We start from the raw sequence: 20,401 nt of genomic DNA, 5'->3' as shown, positions 1-20,401 counted from the left end.
GCATCCATCATCTGCAGATTGGCTGTGTAGATGTTCAATCACATCAGGGAACAAAAAAAAAAATGCTATTATTTAACTGCTCCTGGGAAACAAGACTCATAGCTTAACTTTAGTGCCCACTTCACAAAGTCTGTACTACTATTCACAATTGGGATTTATATGGAAATCTTTGAAAGACAGTCTGAAAGAACATGGAGCTTATACCCTCTCCTCTGTACTGCATGTTACTGCTGAAATCAGTATTCAACATGGCACATCGAGCGAGAGCAATTTGCTTCCTAGTTACCTTAAATAAGAAGCAGATTATTACACTTTTTTCTTTTTAAAGAAACCAGTGGTAGACTCTGCAGAGAAAGGGATTTCAATTTTCAAATCACTACCTAAAGAATGAACACTACAAGTCAGCTAAAAAAAACCCTTGAACCAGTATTAACACTACACAGATGTACTTTTTTTGGTTAGTTATTTTACTTTGGGGAAAGTCCCTGTCCCCAGGCAAATACAAGAAAAGAAAAAAAGAGAAAGTCAATTAAGCAGTCACAATTAACAAGTATATAAAGAGGAAAAAACATTCACCAAAATAAGTTCTCTATAGAATGTCATTACAGACCTCACCATATATATATATTTTTTTTTAATGCTGAACTACTTACACAGGGTAAAAAAGAAAATATTTTAATTGGCCTCTAACTTCATATTCTTCCACCTATTAATCTTGTACCACAATGAAAACCTTCAATCTGTTTTTCTAGCAAAAAGATCTCCTACAAGCAGATGGTTAACTTTGGTTAAATAAAAAAAAAAAATTCTTCGAAAGGAAGAACTGAGCCATGTAAACTATTTAATATGAACCACTTCAGCTGCCTCAAAACGCATTATAAAGATACATAAACTTTTGATGAATTCACACTATTCAGTTCATCTACTGCCCAGACAGGTCATACCTTGACAACATAGCTGTTTCCTTTAAGCTCAAGAGAACAGTAATTGTACATAAATTCCTGTCCTAACTTCATGTAGAGTGTTAATCATCCTCTCCTCAGCTGCTGGGACTATATGCCAATCCTATTCCTGAGTATTTGTAGAAGCGCAAAGCAATCTTCCTCTTAGATTTTTTTTTTTTCTCCGTTAAAAGTTTTTATTCTGAAGAAATGTGTCCATTCAGAAGCATGTTGCCTCTCCCCACTCAGCTCCCTGCCTATTTACTGGTATAATTCACAAAATACTTCTATCATTCAATAGATTGCTTACAGTTACTGATGCACATCAACTAATATCCTGATACTGTTATCTTTTTTGGGACTTGTGTCTTCTCAGCTTTCCATCAGTCAGTTTTTCCTCAATTATTATCTTGGCCATTACTATGCTAGCAGGTGAATCACAACAGCAAAAAGTAGTAACACTGGAAGACGAGTACAGCTAATTACTGAAAATAAAATCACAGCTTCAAAGATTGTTCCACACGCAACATTTATATGCTCTTCTTCATTACACCTTGAGCAAGTAAATATATATTAATTTATTAAATATCCAAGTATAGCTTACAGACTAGTAATGGTGTCTCATAATTTCTGGTGGCCCAAAGAATTATCAGAACACCAAAAAAGAAAGACCTGAACACATACAGAAATAGCTCAAAGCAGAATCACCAGAGCATTTCCATGATATTTTGTGCAGTACAAAATATTGTCTAAAATCAGGAAAAGCCAAGCTTCTTTGAAAAATGAAGAAAGAAGAACAGTTGTTTTGGATGAAAATTAAAAAAAAACCAAAAAACAAACCACAAATATTTAAACACATAGTTGAAGCCCAAGTTGCTAAGTTATGGAAATGTATTATGAAATTAGATTCTTCTCCCTTCCCATCTCTTTTATTTGAGTGCTGAGTGCTAAGTATGTACCATTATATGGAATTAAGTCAAGCAAGCTTTTTTGTTTTTACCATTTCAATACATAACTTGGAAAGCAACCAATGAAATAGTAGAATTTATCTCTAAAAATAAGACCAGAGAGTTTAGTGGCTCTTGATTATGTTTTCCTTACAAGGATCCTTTGCAGAAAAGTACATGTTTCAGTTTAGAACAATGATAATTAGTGCCTGTGGGAATAAAGCAAACTAATTTTTCCACAGCAATATAATTTCCTGTAACTTTAATTTTTACATGATGGTACTCCAGTAGTTGCTCAGATACAACATTTTACTGTCTACAGCATGAGCAGGATTTGAAACAATTAGCTGTGTTCAGTTTAATCCCCCCATTTAAAAAAGTTAGTTTTACACATTTGTTATGAAAAAACTGTATATGAAAAAAGATGATTTGCCAATAATCTCTACATATTTTTAGGGATGTTAACAAATTCCTCTAACTTTGGATTAAATTATTTAAAATGACAAAACCAAACAGATGCAACTTGTAAGTGCACCTCTTCTCAGTATTGCAATAGAGCTCATTTTCAGAACTCCAGGAATCCACCTTCACTGACTAGGAAGAGTAATATTTAATCTACATAAAAGGGGGCATAGCCAAATTACTTAAATACAGATATAAGAGCTGACAGTGGTTTGCAGAGAGACAACACTACAGAGGCTACACTCCAACATCTAAGGTTAGTCCCAGAGTACACTTAATGAACACACAGTTCAGATGTGGAGGAAATTACGATTGTCCTTTGAGCCCTTGAACAGTTATTTTTCATTCAGCAACAGTAAGAAATATGTTTTAATGGGAATATAGCTGTACAAAAGACAGCAAATGCAACGAAATTTGAGGGAATAGACCTGCATCCTTTCCTACTGAAATGAAAAACAAATATCAGCACTTTTTTTTTTCAAGTTTTAATGATGCACAGGGAACTATGTTTAATCATCACCTCATGAGGAGGATTCATTAAATACTTCAAAAGAAGCTTCTAAAAAAGACCAATATTCTATTTTATAGAAAAAAAACCCACCATACATTCCCTTGTAGACTTCTCAGCCAACAGTATTGGGTCTTTCCCAAAATAAATCCTGGGGTTACAGAATTAGACCAAGAAAAGCACTGATGCAATGATGAGTTGAACAGACATTGTGTCATTAACTCAGGCAGCTCCAGAAGCCAGAACAGAGTCAATCCATATGGTGAAGTTATGCATGTATTAGTATTTACATCTTTATTCCCTGACTTTAAGGCTCTAGAAATTCAACAGCACTGTTGCAAAGTGTTGTAAAACAACAAAACCAAACAAACTTCACAAACCCTACACAGCTAGACACATACCATACTTCTTATAATCCTGCAGATGAAATTCCCATCAATTTCAAACAGAAATTAGAAATTACTATGACATCATTTCATAAACAACAACAAAAACCCCCACATTCTTTTGATAAAGTAATAAAAATAGCTTTTTATTTTGTTCTAAAAGAAAGCACAGAACTGGTAGATCAGCTGTTCTTATTACTTCACAGCAGTTAACCTGAATTTTTACTTGAATATTTTAAGCATTGTCCTACCAGCACACAGGTGTTTATGCTTTTCATTTTTAGAGAGAAATGGTATGTAAAGATGATCTCCAAATAAATAATTTCAAGTATAGTAACAAATGCTGTTCAATGGCACACAACTAAGTATTAACAAAATTGTTCAAGAAATATATTTGAGTACCATTCTTCAAAGATGGCTTTACACTCCATAATACATTTATCTTTGCTTCAAAATGAGCCGTTTCATAATGTATTAATTTGAACTTAGTATTACTTTACTTACAAGACAGCTACAAATGCTTTCCATTTTAGAATCTGTTTTATTCTCAGTTCAGCACTGTACTTCTTCATCAATACCTCTAACAGTTAATTTCAATATTCACTTTCATCCACTAAGAAAATCAAGGCGTAGCATTCAATAGTTAAATATTTCTTCATCTGGGTATTATGAAAGCGTCCCACACAAAACCACAGATGTGTTGGTAAAACTTTATGATGAACATTACAAAAGCACTGTAAAGCAGATCGGACTTCTCTAATGACCACAACACTATTTATCTCCTCACAAAAATAAAACAGCTTTGATAAAAAGAAGGCAAAAATTTCCCAACTGCAAGTCATATTTTTCTGTTGTGATTTCACAGTGACATTATCATGATGTCTTAGAGACATGGAGAAAAAAAATGGAGACTGAATCAGTCTTGTCATGGTATGGCCAGCAGAATACACCAACAACTCAACCCGACTCATCCATTAACATTCAGAGGTTATTTTCTTCTAGTTTCATCAATTAGATGGATTCCTTCACCAAAACTAATAGCAGCCAATCTTTCATAGACAACAGCTCAAAAGACAAATATGCCTAAAGTATGCCAATCTACTGACAGCACTACAAAGCAAAAAACTCAAGTTCAATTGTTAATCTATACTTTCACTCCTTGTAAAATGAGAAGTGCTGCATCAAGCACCTTAGGTTGGATATTAGGAAAAATTTCTTCACTGAAAGGGTTGTCAGGTATTGGAACAGGCTGCCCAGGGAAGTGGTTGAGTCACCGTCCCTGGAGGTATTCAAAAAGCGCGTAGACAAGGCACTTCAGGACATGGTTTAGTGGGCATGGTTGATGGTTGGACTTGATCTTAAAGGTCTTTTCCAACCTAAATCATTCTAGGATTCTAAGCCCTTAGCAGCACGTAGATGCAAGTATCATATGGCCAATTAAAGAGCACCACTGATCTAAAGGAAACACAGTGAGCATTTCTCCCTCAAAAGAATGACTAGCAGGTATGTATGAAGTACCGGAGAAAGTCATAAGAAGCAATTTGGCTTTGCTCTGCGAGTTTACCACAGTCCTCTCTCCCCCCATTCTTTTTGGGGAAGAAAGGGAGGGGGGAAGGAGGTGAGGGGAAACATGGAGGAATAGATGGACTGAAGATTTTATTTGCTATCAAAAGCACATTAGTTCAATGCTTAAGTATCACCATTTTAAATATGCTGCAGGTGAGCATGCACACACATATACCACTTCCTCTGGCTTACAACCTTAACGAAATATATCAACTAATCCATCAATATAGAGGTTTTTAAACATATCTGTTAATTACCACAGTTATAGTGAGCTGTCCCTAGTGCTCGCTCTTTTGCTTTTAGTTTAGGGAAAAAAAAAAAGCTTAATTAAACTAAAAAACCACCAAACCAACAACTGTAAAGCATAACATATAATTAAAAGTCTTGATTTTTCAGTATTTAGCACCATATCCCGAGCAGGTCCTAATTTTAACTGAATAGCAGAAGATCCTGCAAGGTTCATTTCAGGCTGCAGGCATTTGATACTGAACTGACCTCACAGTATTTACATTCCCCTTAGGAAAATTTGGCATGCAGTCCAACTGGGGAAGATCAAATCTAACACTACTTGAGCTACCAGTGCTAGAAGCAAGCAGAATAACAGTGAAAAAGAGTAGGGTGAACAATAAGGGCACATATATAGAAATAAAATAGAAAGGAAGAAGAGAAAGAGAAGGTCAAACAGCAGAAGAAAAGAAGAATTGAAGAGACAAGAGTTGAAGACAGTTGTTTTTCTGATATAAATAAGTCCCCAGGTTTTTTTTTTTTTTCAAACTACTAGTGCAGGCAGGGCTTTCAACTAGTAAAAGCAAATTACTTCAACTCAAGGAAAATAAACTAATCAGAAGACTTGAAATATTCGCATCTGCTCAAAACAAATTAACAGCTGCCAGCTACAGCTTTGTCTGCACTGCTTGTGATTTCTTGTTGTGGTTGCTACCTATGTCAAATTTGGACAGAAGAAAACCCCCAAACCATAAAACTCCCCCATAAGCTCTGCTTTTGCCTATTCCCACTACAGCTGTAATAGAGACACCTGTTGAATCTAGCAGTTAAAGCAAATCCAAAACATATTCACCTCCATTCATTACCATTTAGGTCCCTACTGCTGCAAAGAAATTAGACAGGAATACAAGAGCCAGTCAGCAAATCCTACTCCCATTTTTCCTAGAAGTGCTTATCCCATCTTCAAACAAGTGAAAAATTATATTTGTTCTTTATAGATTCACTCTGCCAGCTACATAATCTCCTATAACCAGGCCTGGTGAAATTGTACAAGAGACACAGGTTCTGAACCAACTCCAGATTAATTTCTTCACCTCCTTGAAAAATTAACTAAAACCCTTAAGTTACCATAATTTCTTTGAAAACCCTATTTCCAACTGTACAAGGCAATTTTTAAACAAGGTAATAAAATAACTGAAATGCAAGAGTTCTTGTACAAGTTAATGTTGATTGCAATACCTGTCTAAAATGACAGTACCTTCAATCCTCATTAAAAGTTTGAGAAGTTTCTGCCTGCTTTAATGACTTACAAATAGCATCACTAAAAGTAAAAAAATAAAAACTAACTCCATTACTAAACAATGACTGCAAAAGACTCTCTCCCCCTCTTATTTAAAACCAGGTTGCTAATAATTCCAACTCCTCAGCCTGATTGCAGTCCCTCAGGTAGCCCAAGCTCAAATCATCAAGGGCTGTGAAACACAACGAACTCCACTTATAAGCTAATCAATCTGCTTTAATCAACAGATTTTTTTTCTACTTATATCTCACTTCACATAGTTCTTTTCCATCTACAAAATTGCAAGATTTTCACATAACTTCTATATTTGAGCTCAAAAATGTTTTGAAGCAGCAGACAGCCAAACAAAAGATTATAACGAAGAGGATAAAGCACTGGCATTTGAATTGACTGCTGAATTTGATAGCACTTTTTGTTGTTTTAAACCACAAAGTGAGGAATCGGAGGCAACAGAAATCCCGAATTTCTTGTTAGGCAGGTTTGGCACTCTCACCTGAAGCTGAACAAAAACCACAACAGAGTGAGCTCCATTCTGAAGCATATTGCAAAATCTCTTTTGTGTTTAGCTTAGCGTACAAGAATAAAGAGCACTTCAGGAAAAGGTTCAGATTCTTCCTGATCTCTAGAAATCTTTTTGTATTTTGAATGTGAAGCAAAATGCAAGTGTTCCATGTAAGAAATTTGGAGTGAAGGTCCTTGGAAGAGCCATAAAAACAATGTGTCCTGTACATATATGTGTCTATGTGGGCATACATATGTACACACACATATGTGTGTGTACTTATATACAATATATATATAAATAATAAATATATAAAAATATATAAAATATATAACCACTACTGGCAAAGAGAGGACCAAAACGATACTCTCATTTAATTTATATTTAAACAGAAGTCACTTTACCCATAATACTAGGTACATGTAAATAATTCCAAAACTTCACCTTTTATGCTGTTTACTATGCAGTGTGCAAAGTACTTAGCTAGAAAATTATACAGATTTAATGTTTTTGTTGTCAGTTTATCTGCTCTTAAGAACAAAAAACTTTTCTTAAACCATATTTGTGGCAAACACTGCAGAGAAGATTTTAACCTGTGAAAGTTTTTAATTCAATTTCCAGGAAAAAAACTTTAATTTAGTAATTGAGTTATCAGACAGACAGGAGCTGCAGAAAAAGAAATACAAGGCTCAGAACAAAAGGCAATAAAAGTCAAACTACCTTTTCTAGCAGTATTAGCACAATTCACACTCTGCTTCCTTCTAGTCTCATCTCCACACTACTTCAAGGCAAGGTTTATTAAGTGGCCTTGCTGCTTGCAATATTGTCAGTTCATTTTTATCTGAAGTTGAGTAAAAGGAGGGACATAAGCAGGAGACAGACTGTATGGCAGAGATCAGAACATACTACTTTCTCAAAGTTCATCAGCTGGTGTAGTCCCTCGGCATGCTTGTATAAAGAGATAAGAAACTCTAAGTCAGTATTTTTTACTGACCACAAACTACAGACAGATATCCCAAGACTCTCATTGATGAGCAAGTATTTAGGCTCCCAAACTCTCCAAATTCATTGTAGAACAATTTTAATAACTACCTCATGTCTGATCAAGGATAACTTTAGTGACCTACTCCTGTAAAATTCACTAGATCAGAGATGTTCTTAGGTGTTCAATTCAACCAACTAAAAATGTATGGGTTCAAATGTCAATTTTTTTTAACTCTGCAGATACAATAAAGAAGATTGATTAACTAGTAAAAGCTAAAATGTTACTAATCACAAAAAAATTTAGTAACATTTGTGTGTTTTAACAACTTAAAACATTTCAGTGTTGCAGACCAGGTAAGTAACTGGTAACCCCATCAAGCTTAGAAGACAGAGATTGTACCATAGAAGAGATTTAAGATCAGAACAGATTATATGAATTTCTAATGAAGTTTAACTTGCATCATTGTTCTGATTAATTAAGATAAACATTTCATGTTAGGACATCGATTGCTCAAACACATAGTTTTGTTTGTAATTTTCTTTTTCAATCTTCTGTATCAAACTTTATAAAAGATTTCAACCAAGAGGTTTTAAATTTATCTAGAGTATTTTCTTTGTATATGGAAAAATACAAAATAAAGTGGCCTTAGAAAATGGTGTGGCCAACATGTAAAAACAACCAACCAACCAACAAAAAAATTCCAACAGTCTTAGCCAGCTTTACTTTCTCCATCAAGAAACCAAGTTATCCTTTTTGACATTCAATTGGATTAAAAGTTTTTTTCTGCCCTGTAGGTATTTGAGAGTACCATGTGTTTATTCTTGTTGCTTACAACATTTTATTTTGAAGTGAGATTTCTGTCCTTCTTATTAACCAAGTTCATTGAAAAACTTTAAAGATGATATATCATCTGTTCTTAGACATCCCAAAAGATATTGTTAAAAATGATAAATGATAGACATTGGTCAGCAGCTGCATAATCTGTAGGATTTAACACAAAATTAGAGAATAAAAACAATATAAAATGACAATTTTGCTAGTAGTAGTAATGCAGCTCAGAAAAACAAAAGTATCAAAAGCTGTATTTTTGCAGGTTTTATACAATCTCAGTAGTCCTACTTACTCAGAGAGTAGTAAAGAACATGCAAGTTCCCATGAAATAGCAGAATTGAAAGATGGCAAAGATGGCATTTTAAATTACAACTTTCACCAGGTGTTTTTCTTTCAAAACCCTTTGTTTACTAGGACCCCTCTTACCTGGTCTGAAACACTGAAATACTTCCAGTTAATAAAGCACAAAATTAATTTTTTAAGTACTTACTTCTTTTAAACATATCTACAATAGATTCTCAAAGAGGGAAAAAACAGGGCGCTAATTTTAAAGGATAGGTTGCTTGGCAATGTACCTTTCCTCACAAATAATTGTTCTTACTAAGTCACCATGGAGAAAGCCATGAAGAACTAAGTTTCTGAAGCCTCCTGAATATGCAAGTGGTTTTCTAATTGTTTATATAAAGCTCTGAGACCATCACAGGCCACACAGGCATTCAAAATGCTGTCTAAAAGCCTTTTTTTCCACTTCACAGATTTCAAACGAGTATTCAACTCAAATTATATAGGTCTGGAGCAGAAAGATGCAACTTCAACCAACTATTTAAGCAGACCTCCCTGTCCTACCCAGTACTGGGAAATGGGAATCTTTCCCAAAGAGTTTTACTGGAGTGCCTACGCTATCAAGTTCCCATTCCCAAACTACTCGTTCTGAAGGTGGCTACTGATGCAACTTCTTCCCTCTCAACATCACTGTCAGAGAATACCTTCCCTTCAACCAAATGCAAGAGCAAGTGAAGTGAACAGGAACGGCTATCTCCCGCATTCAAAAGAAAGAAGGCAAAGGAGGGAGGAGAGAGAAGGGGGAAGCGTTTAAATTTAGGTATTTACTTACTGAAACACAGAAAAAAACACACATACAGGCACCACGTTGGCAGAAATCCCAGCAGTCAGGGCTGTGGAGCTTTGCTTCCAGCCAGCATTTGCCTCAAGCTTCACAGGAGTTTTCTCCCTCTCTCACACGCACAGAAGCGTACTGAAGATCGCTCTGAACTGCCAACCAAAGTGTATCTGAGGTTTAATAAAAGCGTAATTCATTATAATAAGAGCCACTGTAACATAAACATATGCAGGAAAAACAGGCTTAGTGCAGCACCACAACAGACACTGGTTTTGATCCAGTACAACAAAACACTTGTAGACCACAGAAAAAAAGTGGGCGCAATTCCTTTAAAGTAAAAGCAGAACTTAATGTGCACCAGGTAAAATTTAGACCCATAAAAGTTCTACCAAATAGTGGCTACAGCAAGTAGACTTCTCTGTTGGCAAAGTTCACAAGGTACCTGCCTGCCAGTTCAGGTGTTTTTGGAAGTGTCCCTCAGTTCCAAGTACTGCAGGACATGGGCACCGAGACGGGGAAAAGAAAAAGCAGCTGTGCAACACCCTGACACAACAGGCAGATGAAATGCTGGTACAGGCCGGAAAATAATTCTCAAGAGGGAACATTAGTTATCTTTTTTTGCAAAGGAGGGAGGGTTTGGGGGAAAAAAATGCATCACTATATTTACAAAGTAACGCAGCAACCATCTACATAAAAGCTATGATCGATCAGCATTTCCTTTGCTTTTTACCATCCCTCACACATTTTAGATAGCAAAAATGAAAGACCACAGATGAGTTCACTGTAATAATATCTCAAAAGCATATACTAGCTTTATCTGCTATTATTACTCAATCACCAATTCAGACCAAAGTTAGGGAAGAAATATTACCACTTCCAAAACCAGGATGTAAAACCAGGAAAATTAACTTACTAAACTGTTAACAGATATCAGAAAGGTTGAGTGTCTTCAATGTCTTCCTCATGGATTTCAACATTTCATGTAACAACTTACATACAGATTTTTTTTTTTTTGTATTTTTAATTATCCATTAATTCTTACAAGTGTTTAAAAACTTGGTAATGGTTTTAAAAAAAGAAATAAATAAATCAGTAAGTTCCCTCATGGTTTCAAGTCTATCTTAGTAAAACTAAAGCATTCAAGGTATTACCCAATTTAGAAACACACTTCAGGAAACAGACAGCTCAAAATATCAACCACAGATGTCACATTCAAAAAGAAACTTCACAAGCACAGTAATTCCTAACGTCCACACTTGATATTCTACCTGCCAGACTAACTTTGAAACAGGTTCATAAACCAGGGATAATCGGCCCTGCCAGACCTGCACACGAGTCAGACAACATGTTTTCACAGGGTGAACTTTTGCCACCCTTCCCTCTGGGAGAAATTCCACCGAGTTCACTCCTAGGAAATCAGCTCCCACACTCCAACTCCTTTTACTGACTTTCCACTGCCACCGCTCCTTTCTGCCTGGTTTAGCTTCCACTCCTCCCCGTTTTGCAACTACTTCCACCCTTTTAGCCTTCTCCTTCAGTAAACCACTACCTCCATCCTCTTCCTTCCACATCCAGCCCATAAACTGGTTTTTGGATGCAGTCCCACCCCTCCTCCTCTGACCCACACTCATTTCTTCCTGTGTCTAGGATCCTTCCACCTCCACATCCAGCTTCAGCATTGCAGTATTTTTTATTCTGCTGAAATATTTCAAGAACCAAGAAGCAAATGTTAAACCAGATAATAAATTTGTAGGCATTCCTAAAAAGTTCTCCTTTTCTGAACAGCTTTGCTCACTACAAAGATAAAAAGCACAGGTCAGTTCATTGTAATGTTATGTCCCAGTTCACCCATCTAATCATATGCCAATATTTGACCTAGAGGTCCTACCATGTAAGAATGAATCAAATGAAGGCTAAGAATAACTTTAGTCTTTCCTTAATTTTAGTAAAATAAAGGTTAGAGGTAACACAAAAAAGAACTAAATTTCTGGGAGGAACACAGTGATTTTTAGTACTGGAGGAAAACAGTCTGATCTGTTCTTTTTTTTTTTTTTTTCAAATTCTGTTTTTCCTTTCAAGGGCTTCTCTGCAAACATGACTAGTTGTTCTCTGATGTTTCTGGAGAGTCTCAGCTGAATGGGAGAGGATCGGATCTTTATAATGCATATAAAAGACAAAGGTTCAAACAAAAGCTGAATTCTCAATGAGCACAGGTTTATTTCAGTAAACAACAGAAACTCAAGGCTGAAAAAGATCTTATCCCTTTTAATCACTTAATAAATTTTTTTTACCTTCCCAATTTTCAAGCTACATGCCTACAATAAGCAAACCTGCATTGATAAAAGTCTCTATAAAAGCATACAAAACCTCTATTTGATGCAACAGCAAACTCACCTCGGCTTTGGCCTGGGTTTGCCAATGACTTGCTTCAGCAACAGGCAAAAATTGTTCCAATAAATACAGAAAAAGGTAAACTTTGACACAAAGCCCTAAAAATGAAACTTCAACCTTCTTAATTCTTTAAGTTTTTAAGAACTCTTTCAGTCAGCTTTTGTATTGCCGAAAAAGTATCAGTCCAACAGCAGAGTTAAGAAATATCAAATTCTAACACCTAAACAGCTTATCTAAAAGTACTTTTGTAGAAGCCAAACTATGTAGACTGATGCAAAGTTCCTCAAATATCATCCTTGGACTGATTTTTAAAACAATTCTATTTGGTAAATTAATAATTTAAATAATATAAACCTGGTTTAAAAAAAAAAACAATACAAAAATCCTAACGTATGTTCAGAACAACTGAAATTAAAATAGAAAAAAAGGGAAGTAAGCAAATGCCTGAGTTTAGATAGTCAGGTGGTTTTAACAAGCAACAAGGGCTTCTTAAACACATGCATATAAATAAATACACACACACATACACACAGAGAAAGACATATTTATGTAATTTTATGGCACTCAAAACCAGTACCTGGGTGCCTAATGACTGTCTAGTCATCATGAGGTACTAAAAATAAAAAAAAAATCCTCATTGATCTTAACAGGTGAGGAGTCTGAAGCCCATGACCAGGTATGTCTTCTCTAATTGACAAGAATCATACTGGGATTGTCATGTGGGTCCATTTCCTTATGCACTTATAAATAATGTAAGTAACTTAAGCTTCCCATACTACTATCCAGCTTAAACCTGTTTTGAGGATAAAGTCCTTAACTTTTCAGACCTCAATGAGTGCTTAATACACTAAGCATAAATAACTAGTTCAGTGAAGTATTCAAAGCAGATCAAAAGAAAATCTCAAATTTTTCAGCATGCTCTGCCATCATTTTCAAACTGAGTTTTCCCATATCTTGTTTTATTTCATGATAAAGAAGATTCAATAGTTAACTGATAATAAACTGATTATTAAAGGTTATATTTGAATGTGTCGATTCTACAGTCTTACAGACCTATATTCCAGGTAAAAATTTAGTTATTGTATAAATAAAGATTACACCCAAACCAAGCATTACTTAGAAAAGTTTTCTGACAAGAGTTCCCATCAACTGATGAGGAAGGGCTATCTGTGCACATTTCTAACATTAAGTAAAGAAAACCAGACTTTCTCACTCCCAAAGAGACAACACACTTTAACAATGTAACCACATCTCATGCAAACATATACAATATATTATGGCATTACATTTTTTTTTAGTCCAAATAACAAACACCACCTTTTGTCATTTGCATTTACAAGGGATGGGGAAGATGCGGGGGGAAGGATTCTCTCATTACTAAGTATTAGATTTCTTCTACTAACTCCAAAAAACTGCAAAAAAGGTCAAAGTCTAGCTAGCATCAACTTACTAATACAACCCTATACAAAAACAAAACCACTTTATGCAATGGAAACAACTCTTATTTATCCCTGTTTCAGAATATCTTTCCTTCTTAAAGCTAGAACAAATTCAATGTCGTGGGGAAAAAAAAAGTGTAAAATAGTCACCATTTGGTATTTACTTATTCAGAAGATGAATGTACACATCCCAAGAAAAATACAGTGTCCTTTAAAAAAAAATCACATTTCAATGCAGTCTGTATCCCGAGTCATTTGTTTGAAATGCCAGTCCAAGGAATGTTAAGGTTTAGCTGACGATTATCTCCTCGACATTATCCCAATTTGATTATACAGTGTTTACTACATCAAAGCCAGAAAAAGCACAGTAATCGATTCAGCGACACACCCACTTGGAACACTGAAGACCTATTATTAAAGAACCATAAGAATAATTTTCAAAAGGTTTTATTTTCAAACACAGTCTAGCATAATATCTTACTATAAAGCAAGGTTGTCAAATATTTTTATTCAACCCACACATCTGAAGCTGTGCCTCAGAAGTTTGGTGAAATTATTTATGTGATCAGGAAACTTGACTATCCTTCTTCTCTAACTCTTTTATTGGACACAGTACAGAAATCCAACAGCCAAGTTCCACATGGCTGAATGCATCAATAGCGTGCTATTAACATTCATTCCCTTGTAACTTTGTAACTCATACCAGACATAAACCAACATATTTGCTTCAGACCTGATCACGAACAAGTTTTTAGTATCTCTCGTTTTAACACAGTTTTATTATGCTGTAATCAACATATTTAGGACATGTGGGGGTGCCTGTATAGCACAAGGTCATAACAACCTGCGCTGTTTCCCACTCAATGCGGGAGCACCACAGCAGTTTAGATTCAGACAACTAGAATTATTATAATCAACACATCATCCAGAGTTACATTGCCTAGGATTATAAAATAGTGATTATAATGTTGTCACCTTGTCTAAGTTAGCTCTCGCATCTTCTCTAGCACTGGTAAGGCTGAATGCTAGACAGCTTTAAAAGGAGAAACTATCATTGGGCAGCAGTTTAAATTCAGCCTGAGAGGCTACACAACAAATATGTATTTAACTAAGGATGCCAAACTGGTCATACCATGTGAACCTTTCAGCAGGATTGACAGCACTATCCCTGCTATCCTCCTACATCTACCAAATCACAGAGAAGTGCTGTTTGTGCAACATGTTTTCAAAGATGCAGCACAACTTTTAAATATAAACAGAGCTATTTAAAGTTGGCTATCAGCAAAACAATCAACTTAATGTACATCTTAACTGTTATGGTAACACCTCGAACACAAGATCTTATAAGGACAAGAGTACACAACCAACCTACCACTTGGTAAGTTTGTGCATAAGCGCATCAGTCACTCTACAATAGTTGTCCACACGCTTTTTTTTTTATACTAAGAAAACTCAAGTTGCTATTTTCCAGTTACTATAGCTAACACTTTCTTCATAGGTTTATTCTACGTGAACAAGTTCCATCTGAAAGTCTAGAAGAATTTCTTTTTATATACACAAATACAGCTTTCTTTAATTTTTCACTCATCTTCTTTTAATAATCTGAACAGAACAACAGAAGTGAAATCCTTAGTACATTCGTGTCCTCAGCCTGGTGTAGTTCTTGTCAGTTGCTATACAACACTAGTGTAATGTAAATTACAAGAAGGCACAATACAACAGTAAAACAAACATGTCACCTATTAACAAAAAGTCCCCTTCTAGAGAACACAGCACCAGTTCTAACCAGATTTTTGGGACATTATCCTTCAGTACTTTTTTTAAATTTTGTTTAGGATCAAATCAAACACGTTCCTATATAAAACAAACCATGCAACACATACGCAACACCCATCTCACAATGTCTACAATGCAACTTACACAGAGCAGCTACCTTTTGCTCAATACTAAGACACAGAAAAACCTACCTGCAGCTTATAACCTCTATGACTATTAGTAACCTTCACTCATAGAAGTTATCCCACTGACGACACTATTCATTTAAAGATGGCAAACCAAACACACAGTATAGTGAGTAAAAACTCCTGAATGAATCGAGAAAAGCCTGCAAACTGTGAAATAACAGAAAAAGAAGCATATTAACAAGACCAATATACATAGGTGCCACTTTAAAATTTTCCAGAAAAGGATGGTCTAACTATCTAGAGAGGAAAAGCTTGCAAGATTTTGTACAGATCTGATCAACACGACCTCTGGACTTCTACGTAAGAGCTCTATTTCCACGCCTCTCATTCAAAAAGACAACACACACAGCAAGTCTACTAGTGGACACACTCTTCAAAGCATACTACAACCTGAATAAAAAGATAATGAAAATCAATGCCAGAAGCAGAAACAGGAGGTCTGCAAAGAAAATGGCCACATTAAACCTTCAGAGTGGCTTTAAACAATGTAATTATTAGAGAATAGGGCTGAACCAAGACTATTCTCCCAGTGACAAAGTAAGATCTTGCCTTTCTGAAAGCATTTATGACATGACAGTGTACACACACAAGCGTCAAACAAACAGACAAACTCAAGGTATTCTCGACTTGCAAGGACATTTGTTGCTAGACGGTTACACTAACAGCAGAAATTTCATTTGAATATGCATACTCAAGCAGCTTTAATTAAAAGTATTAACACAAAAACTCAAGAAATTGTTTCAGCTGTGCAGAATTCAGTAAACAGAGGTCTACATACACTATGACAAGCTTGAATACTCCTTTTAGATTTATAGCATAACATTTAAATTCAGTCTGGAATACATTCAAGATTGCAGCAACATTTAGACAAACTATCTGAAAATTATAGTATTGTGACAGATAAACATTCAACTTACTTTACATAATATCTTGCACCTTCAAAAGTATAAGCTTCTTCCCAACCTGTGGGTAAGTCTGGAAAACAAGTAGCAAAACATTCCAATTACCTTTTGAAATGATGCTAGCCATACTGGTCTACTCCCTAAAACTAAGGCAGTTAAAATACTGTGTGTCTGATTCCAGTTGTTGAAAACTTTAGCCCTATAAACAAATATTGTAGAATTGACTCACAATACTGTCTCAGTTTAAATTCTGTAATCCAAGAGAAGCTACATGCATGAAAATCTAATTTGGATTTCTCATTCTGAAATAATAACAATAAGGGTTTAAGCGTGGCCTTATTTAACAATGTTCCTTCCTTTGACCAGTAACTAGAACTCATGGTCATCGCCAGATCTTTCTGCTTGGAACTTCAGTAGCATCAAATTACCTGGCAGGCAGAGAGCTAAACAAAAATCCATTTACTGAGTTTGCGTTACATGCAAGTCACAAGCATCTTAACAAGCATGATATCAACTACACCACAGAGTATTAGCATTATATTAGCATAATTCCACCACTGTTGTGACTAACAAGTGTTCCTGCAGTGTTTACAACTCTATTCAATTTTACATGAAAATAATTTTCAATGCAAATCTAGTGGAGGAAGTGGGTATGTCTTCTCCTTCTCCATTATCACTCTTAAGAGTCAGGGGCCCGCATATAAAAAAGAAAACCCCACCACTAATGGTCAATTTTTTTCAAGTAACAGCTTCCTGATGTAATGGAAGCTCTGAAGATGTTGGGCACCTCTATGCAACTCTAGATACATCGCTACCCTTAAAAGTTTGCCCCAGTTACTAAAAACAATAATTAATATGTAGGACTCGCTCATTGAATTATAAAAGCAAGAATGCATTTCCTAATTAAAAGAAAAAAATATTCTGTCCAGGTCATGTGATATCTCCCCCACCCCCCCCCCAGTTCACTTATTTGCTCTGGCTGGCTTTTTTCTTCACTCCTGTCTTCTCTAGAACAAAAATCAAGGTGTCTTTTGCTAACAGCACAGGGCAAAGTACAGCAAACAGGAAGTCTCTCTAGCAGAAGTATTTATGACTGCTGTAACAACTTTGCAAAAAATACCTTTCCAGTGCTGAATATCTCAAGGAATAAAAAGCACTTCAATTCATAATGGAGTACAAAGCTTTCCTCATTGTCCAGTAAACGTCTTACGGTATTATTTAATAAGGAGTTTTATAATAATACACACTTCCAAAAGAAGTGTTATTCGCTCAAAAATTGTTTCTTAAGAGAAGACATATTTTGAACATATTTTGACTAGGTTCCAAAAAAATGGTCAGGGAAAAACAAGACATAAAACCCAGAGTTAATCTGTTTGATTATATCTATGTATGGAGAGATTCATTAACATACACATGAATGAGGAAAACTACAGAAACAGGTTTGTTTTGCAGATACTTCAGTATCTGATTGATAAATCACGGTCAGTATATTCAAGGTCATGCCTCACTCTTGTGTTCAGAAAGAAGTTTAATTTACCTGATAATAACTCTGCTATGCTACATACAATACTCCAGGTACTCAAAAGCAAACTGCATTTCCTTCAGAAGGCACTTAATGGCAGAAACAAATGAGACACTTAGCAAATTACTGGGAAATCACCATCAGTCAACAGAGACGCTGGTAATAGTTTAAAAAAAGAATTAATACTCAGCTAATGTTAGCGTCCAACAAGCAAAGCACTTCACATACATCTGCCCCCATGCATATTGCTGTAAGTGAAGGCCAGTTTCTCAATTAATCTGAGTACTGAAAGCAGTGGAAAGAGAAGCCTGATAGCAATCAGTAGTTCTATTTCCCGGCATTAAATGACTTCTTACAAACAACAGACCTTCATCGCAAATCAAACTGCAGAGTTCTAATAGCCAGAAACCTGTGCTTTTTAAACTATTCCCAACTCAAAAAAAAAAAAAAAAGAAAGAAAAAAGAAAGGCTGCCCGCAGTCTTCTAAAAGGCTGTTTCTGATTTCTTAATGCGTAAGTATTAACCAAACATAAAAAGCAAATAATCTGATATAGTCCAATTCAGTTGCAGATTTTCCTGCGATTATCCAAGTGATTACACACATAAAAACAACTGCACTTATTACTACACTCCACCACCTCCCAGCGGCATATGCAGCCTGTGTGCAATGCCAGCAGTCGGAGTTTGGCTCTGGGTCTCCAGAGTGTCTGCTGTAAATCCTCCTCCTCCAGCACCTCCTGCTGCTACTTCTCCAGAGTGGAACAAACAGCAGTAGCAAGGAAGACCGATCCCACCCTCCTCCCCCCAAGTTATTCCTAACGTTTCAGTCCCTTTTCCTCCTACCTATTCCACCCCTCTCAGTCACTTCGAAACCCCCCACACTCTCAGCCTGGATGGAAGTGCAGGGAGGAGAAGGGCTTCTAGGTGACTAGTGACATCAGCCTCCCCGTTTCTAGTGTACCTATCGTGGTTACATCTAGGTACTGCTGGAAACAGAGGTAAGATGTGTGGTTTAACGCTAACCCGAGACAGGATGCTGTGCAGGTGAACAGCCGGGGTAGCCTGCAAGAAGCACGAGAGGAACGAGGCGGTCTCCGATGGCAACTACACAATGTTATAGGGGCGATACAAGGCGACGGAAAGCGAGCGAAGAAAGAGAGATCACACGGGCACGGAGGAAAGACACGGGGGCGAGGGGGAGCGTTGTAAGAAAAAGGTGGCGAGCTGGACACGCGAGGCTGCGCCGTAATGTCATCCTTCCTCGACCCGGGGGGCAAACAACTGCGAGAAGTGAGGGCAGCGCGGGGCGAGGAGTTGTCTCGGGTGGCCGCGGCGGCCCCCGCGGCGGCCCGGGGGCGCCGGGGCGAAGCCAGAGGCGCTGCCCGCGGCGGGGAAGGGGCGTCGGGGCTCAGCCCGCCCGGGGGCCGGGCCGCGGGAGCCCGGGGGATGGGGGGGCGCGGGGCGACGGGCTCGGCGAGACCCCGGGGAGCGGGGAGGGGAGGGAGGGGAGCAGGGCGGCGCTCGCCGGGCCGGGCCGTGCCGGGGAAGGGCCGGGGACCCCGGCCGCCCCCGGCCCCCGGGCGGGGCGCCTACCTGCGCTGCGGCGGTGCCCGGTGATCACGGCCTCTCCGGTGAGCGGGTGCAGCCAGGTCGTGCTCTTCGCCTCCTCGCTGCGGGGACGGACACACGGACCGAGTCAGGCAGGCGCAGCCCCGCCGCCGCCGCCTGCCTTCCCTCCCCCCCCGCCCGCCCCTCCCGGCCCCCCGCCCGCCGGCCCAGCCCCGCTCCACTCCGCTGCGCTCCCCTCCTCGCCGGCCCCCCGCTCACTTGATGAAGAAGACGCGGCCGCCCTGGCTGATCCCGTAACTCCAGCTGCCGGGCAGCGCCCGCAGCCGCTCCGCGCTCAGCTCCGCCGGGGCCGCCATGGCCGACCCGCCGCCGCCGCCGCCGCCGCTACCAGCGCAGCCGGGGAGAGCCGAGGGGAGCGGGGAGGGGGGGGCGGCGCGGGCACGAGCGAGCGCGTCCCCGCCGCCGCCGCCAACACCTTGGGGAGGGGGAGGGCGCAGCGCGAGGGGGAGGGGGCGCAGCGGCCCGCCCCGCCCCGCCCCCCGCCGGCCCGCCCCTCCCGCCGCGGGGGCGCGCGCGGCGCCCTGGCCGGCTGCCCGCGGGGGCGCGCCGCCTGCCCCCGCCGCGGCCGTTGGGGCGGGGCGGGGCGGGACGCGGCGGGTTCCGGCGGGCGGGGAGGGAGCCCCGCCGGGCGGCGCCGGCCCCTCACAGGGGCGTACGGCGGGAGAGCGCGGCGCTGCGCTGCGCTGCGGGGGGGGGGGGAAGGCAGCGCCCGGGAGGCGGCGAGGGCTGCCCCGCAGGGTGGAAGGCCCGGCCGCGGCTGCTGGCGACGGTGGTGCGGGCG

General features: G+C 38.8%; 1 protein-coding gene across 18 annotated transcripts in view; it reads right to left on the bottom strand.

The window, feature by feature from the left end:
* Positions 1–20,018, bottom strand: part of PLEKHA5 (pleckstrin homology domain containing A5) — a 176,270-nt gene extending 156,252 nt beyond the window's left edge. For 4 of the 18 annotated variants that reach the window (XM_069807831.1, XM_069807833.1, XM_069807832.1 and 1 more), the window contains exons 1-3: positions 19,819–19,987; positions 19,585–19,661; positions 16,485–16,542 (exon numbers count right to left, since the gene is read on the bottom strand). In XM_069807831.1, coding sequence (XP_069663932.1) covers positions 16,485–16,542; positions 19,585–19,661; positions 19,819–19,916 — 233 coding nt within the window. In that variant the 5' untranslated portion in view covers positions 19,917–19,987. Of the gene's footprint in view, positions 1–16,484; positions 16,543–19,584; positions 19,662–19,818 lie in introns of all 18 variants that reach the window. The other 14 variants (XM_069807834.1, XM_069807838.1, XM_069807837.1 and 11 more) reach the window with 9 other exon arrangements.
* Positions 20,019–20,401: the final 383 nt, after the last annotated feature.

This window comes from Haliaeetus albicilla, chromosome 19 (assembly GCF_947461875.1).
Source record: "Haliaeetus albicilla chromosome 19, bHalAlb1.1, whole genome shotgun sequence".
Taxonomy (NCBI): Eukaryota; Metazoa; Chordata; class Aves; order Accipitriformes; family Accipitridae; genus Haliaeetus; species Haliaeetus albicilla.
The sequence above is the reverse complement of the archived record's forward strand: the minus strand, read 5'-3'. Positions and strand labels throughout refer to the sequence as shown.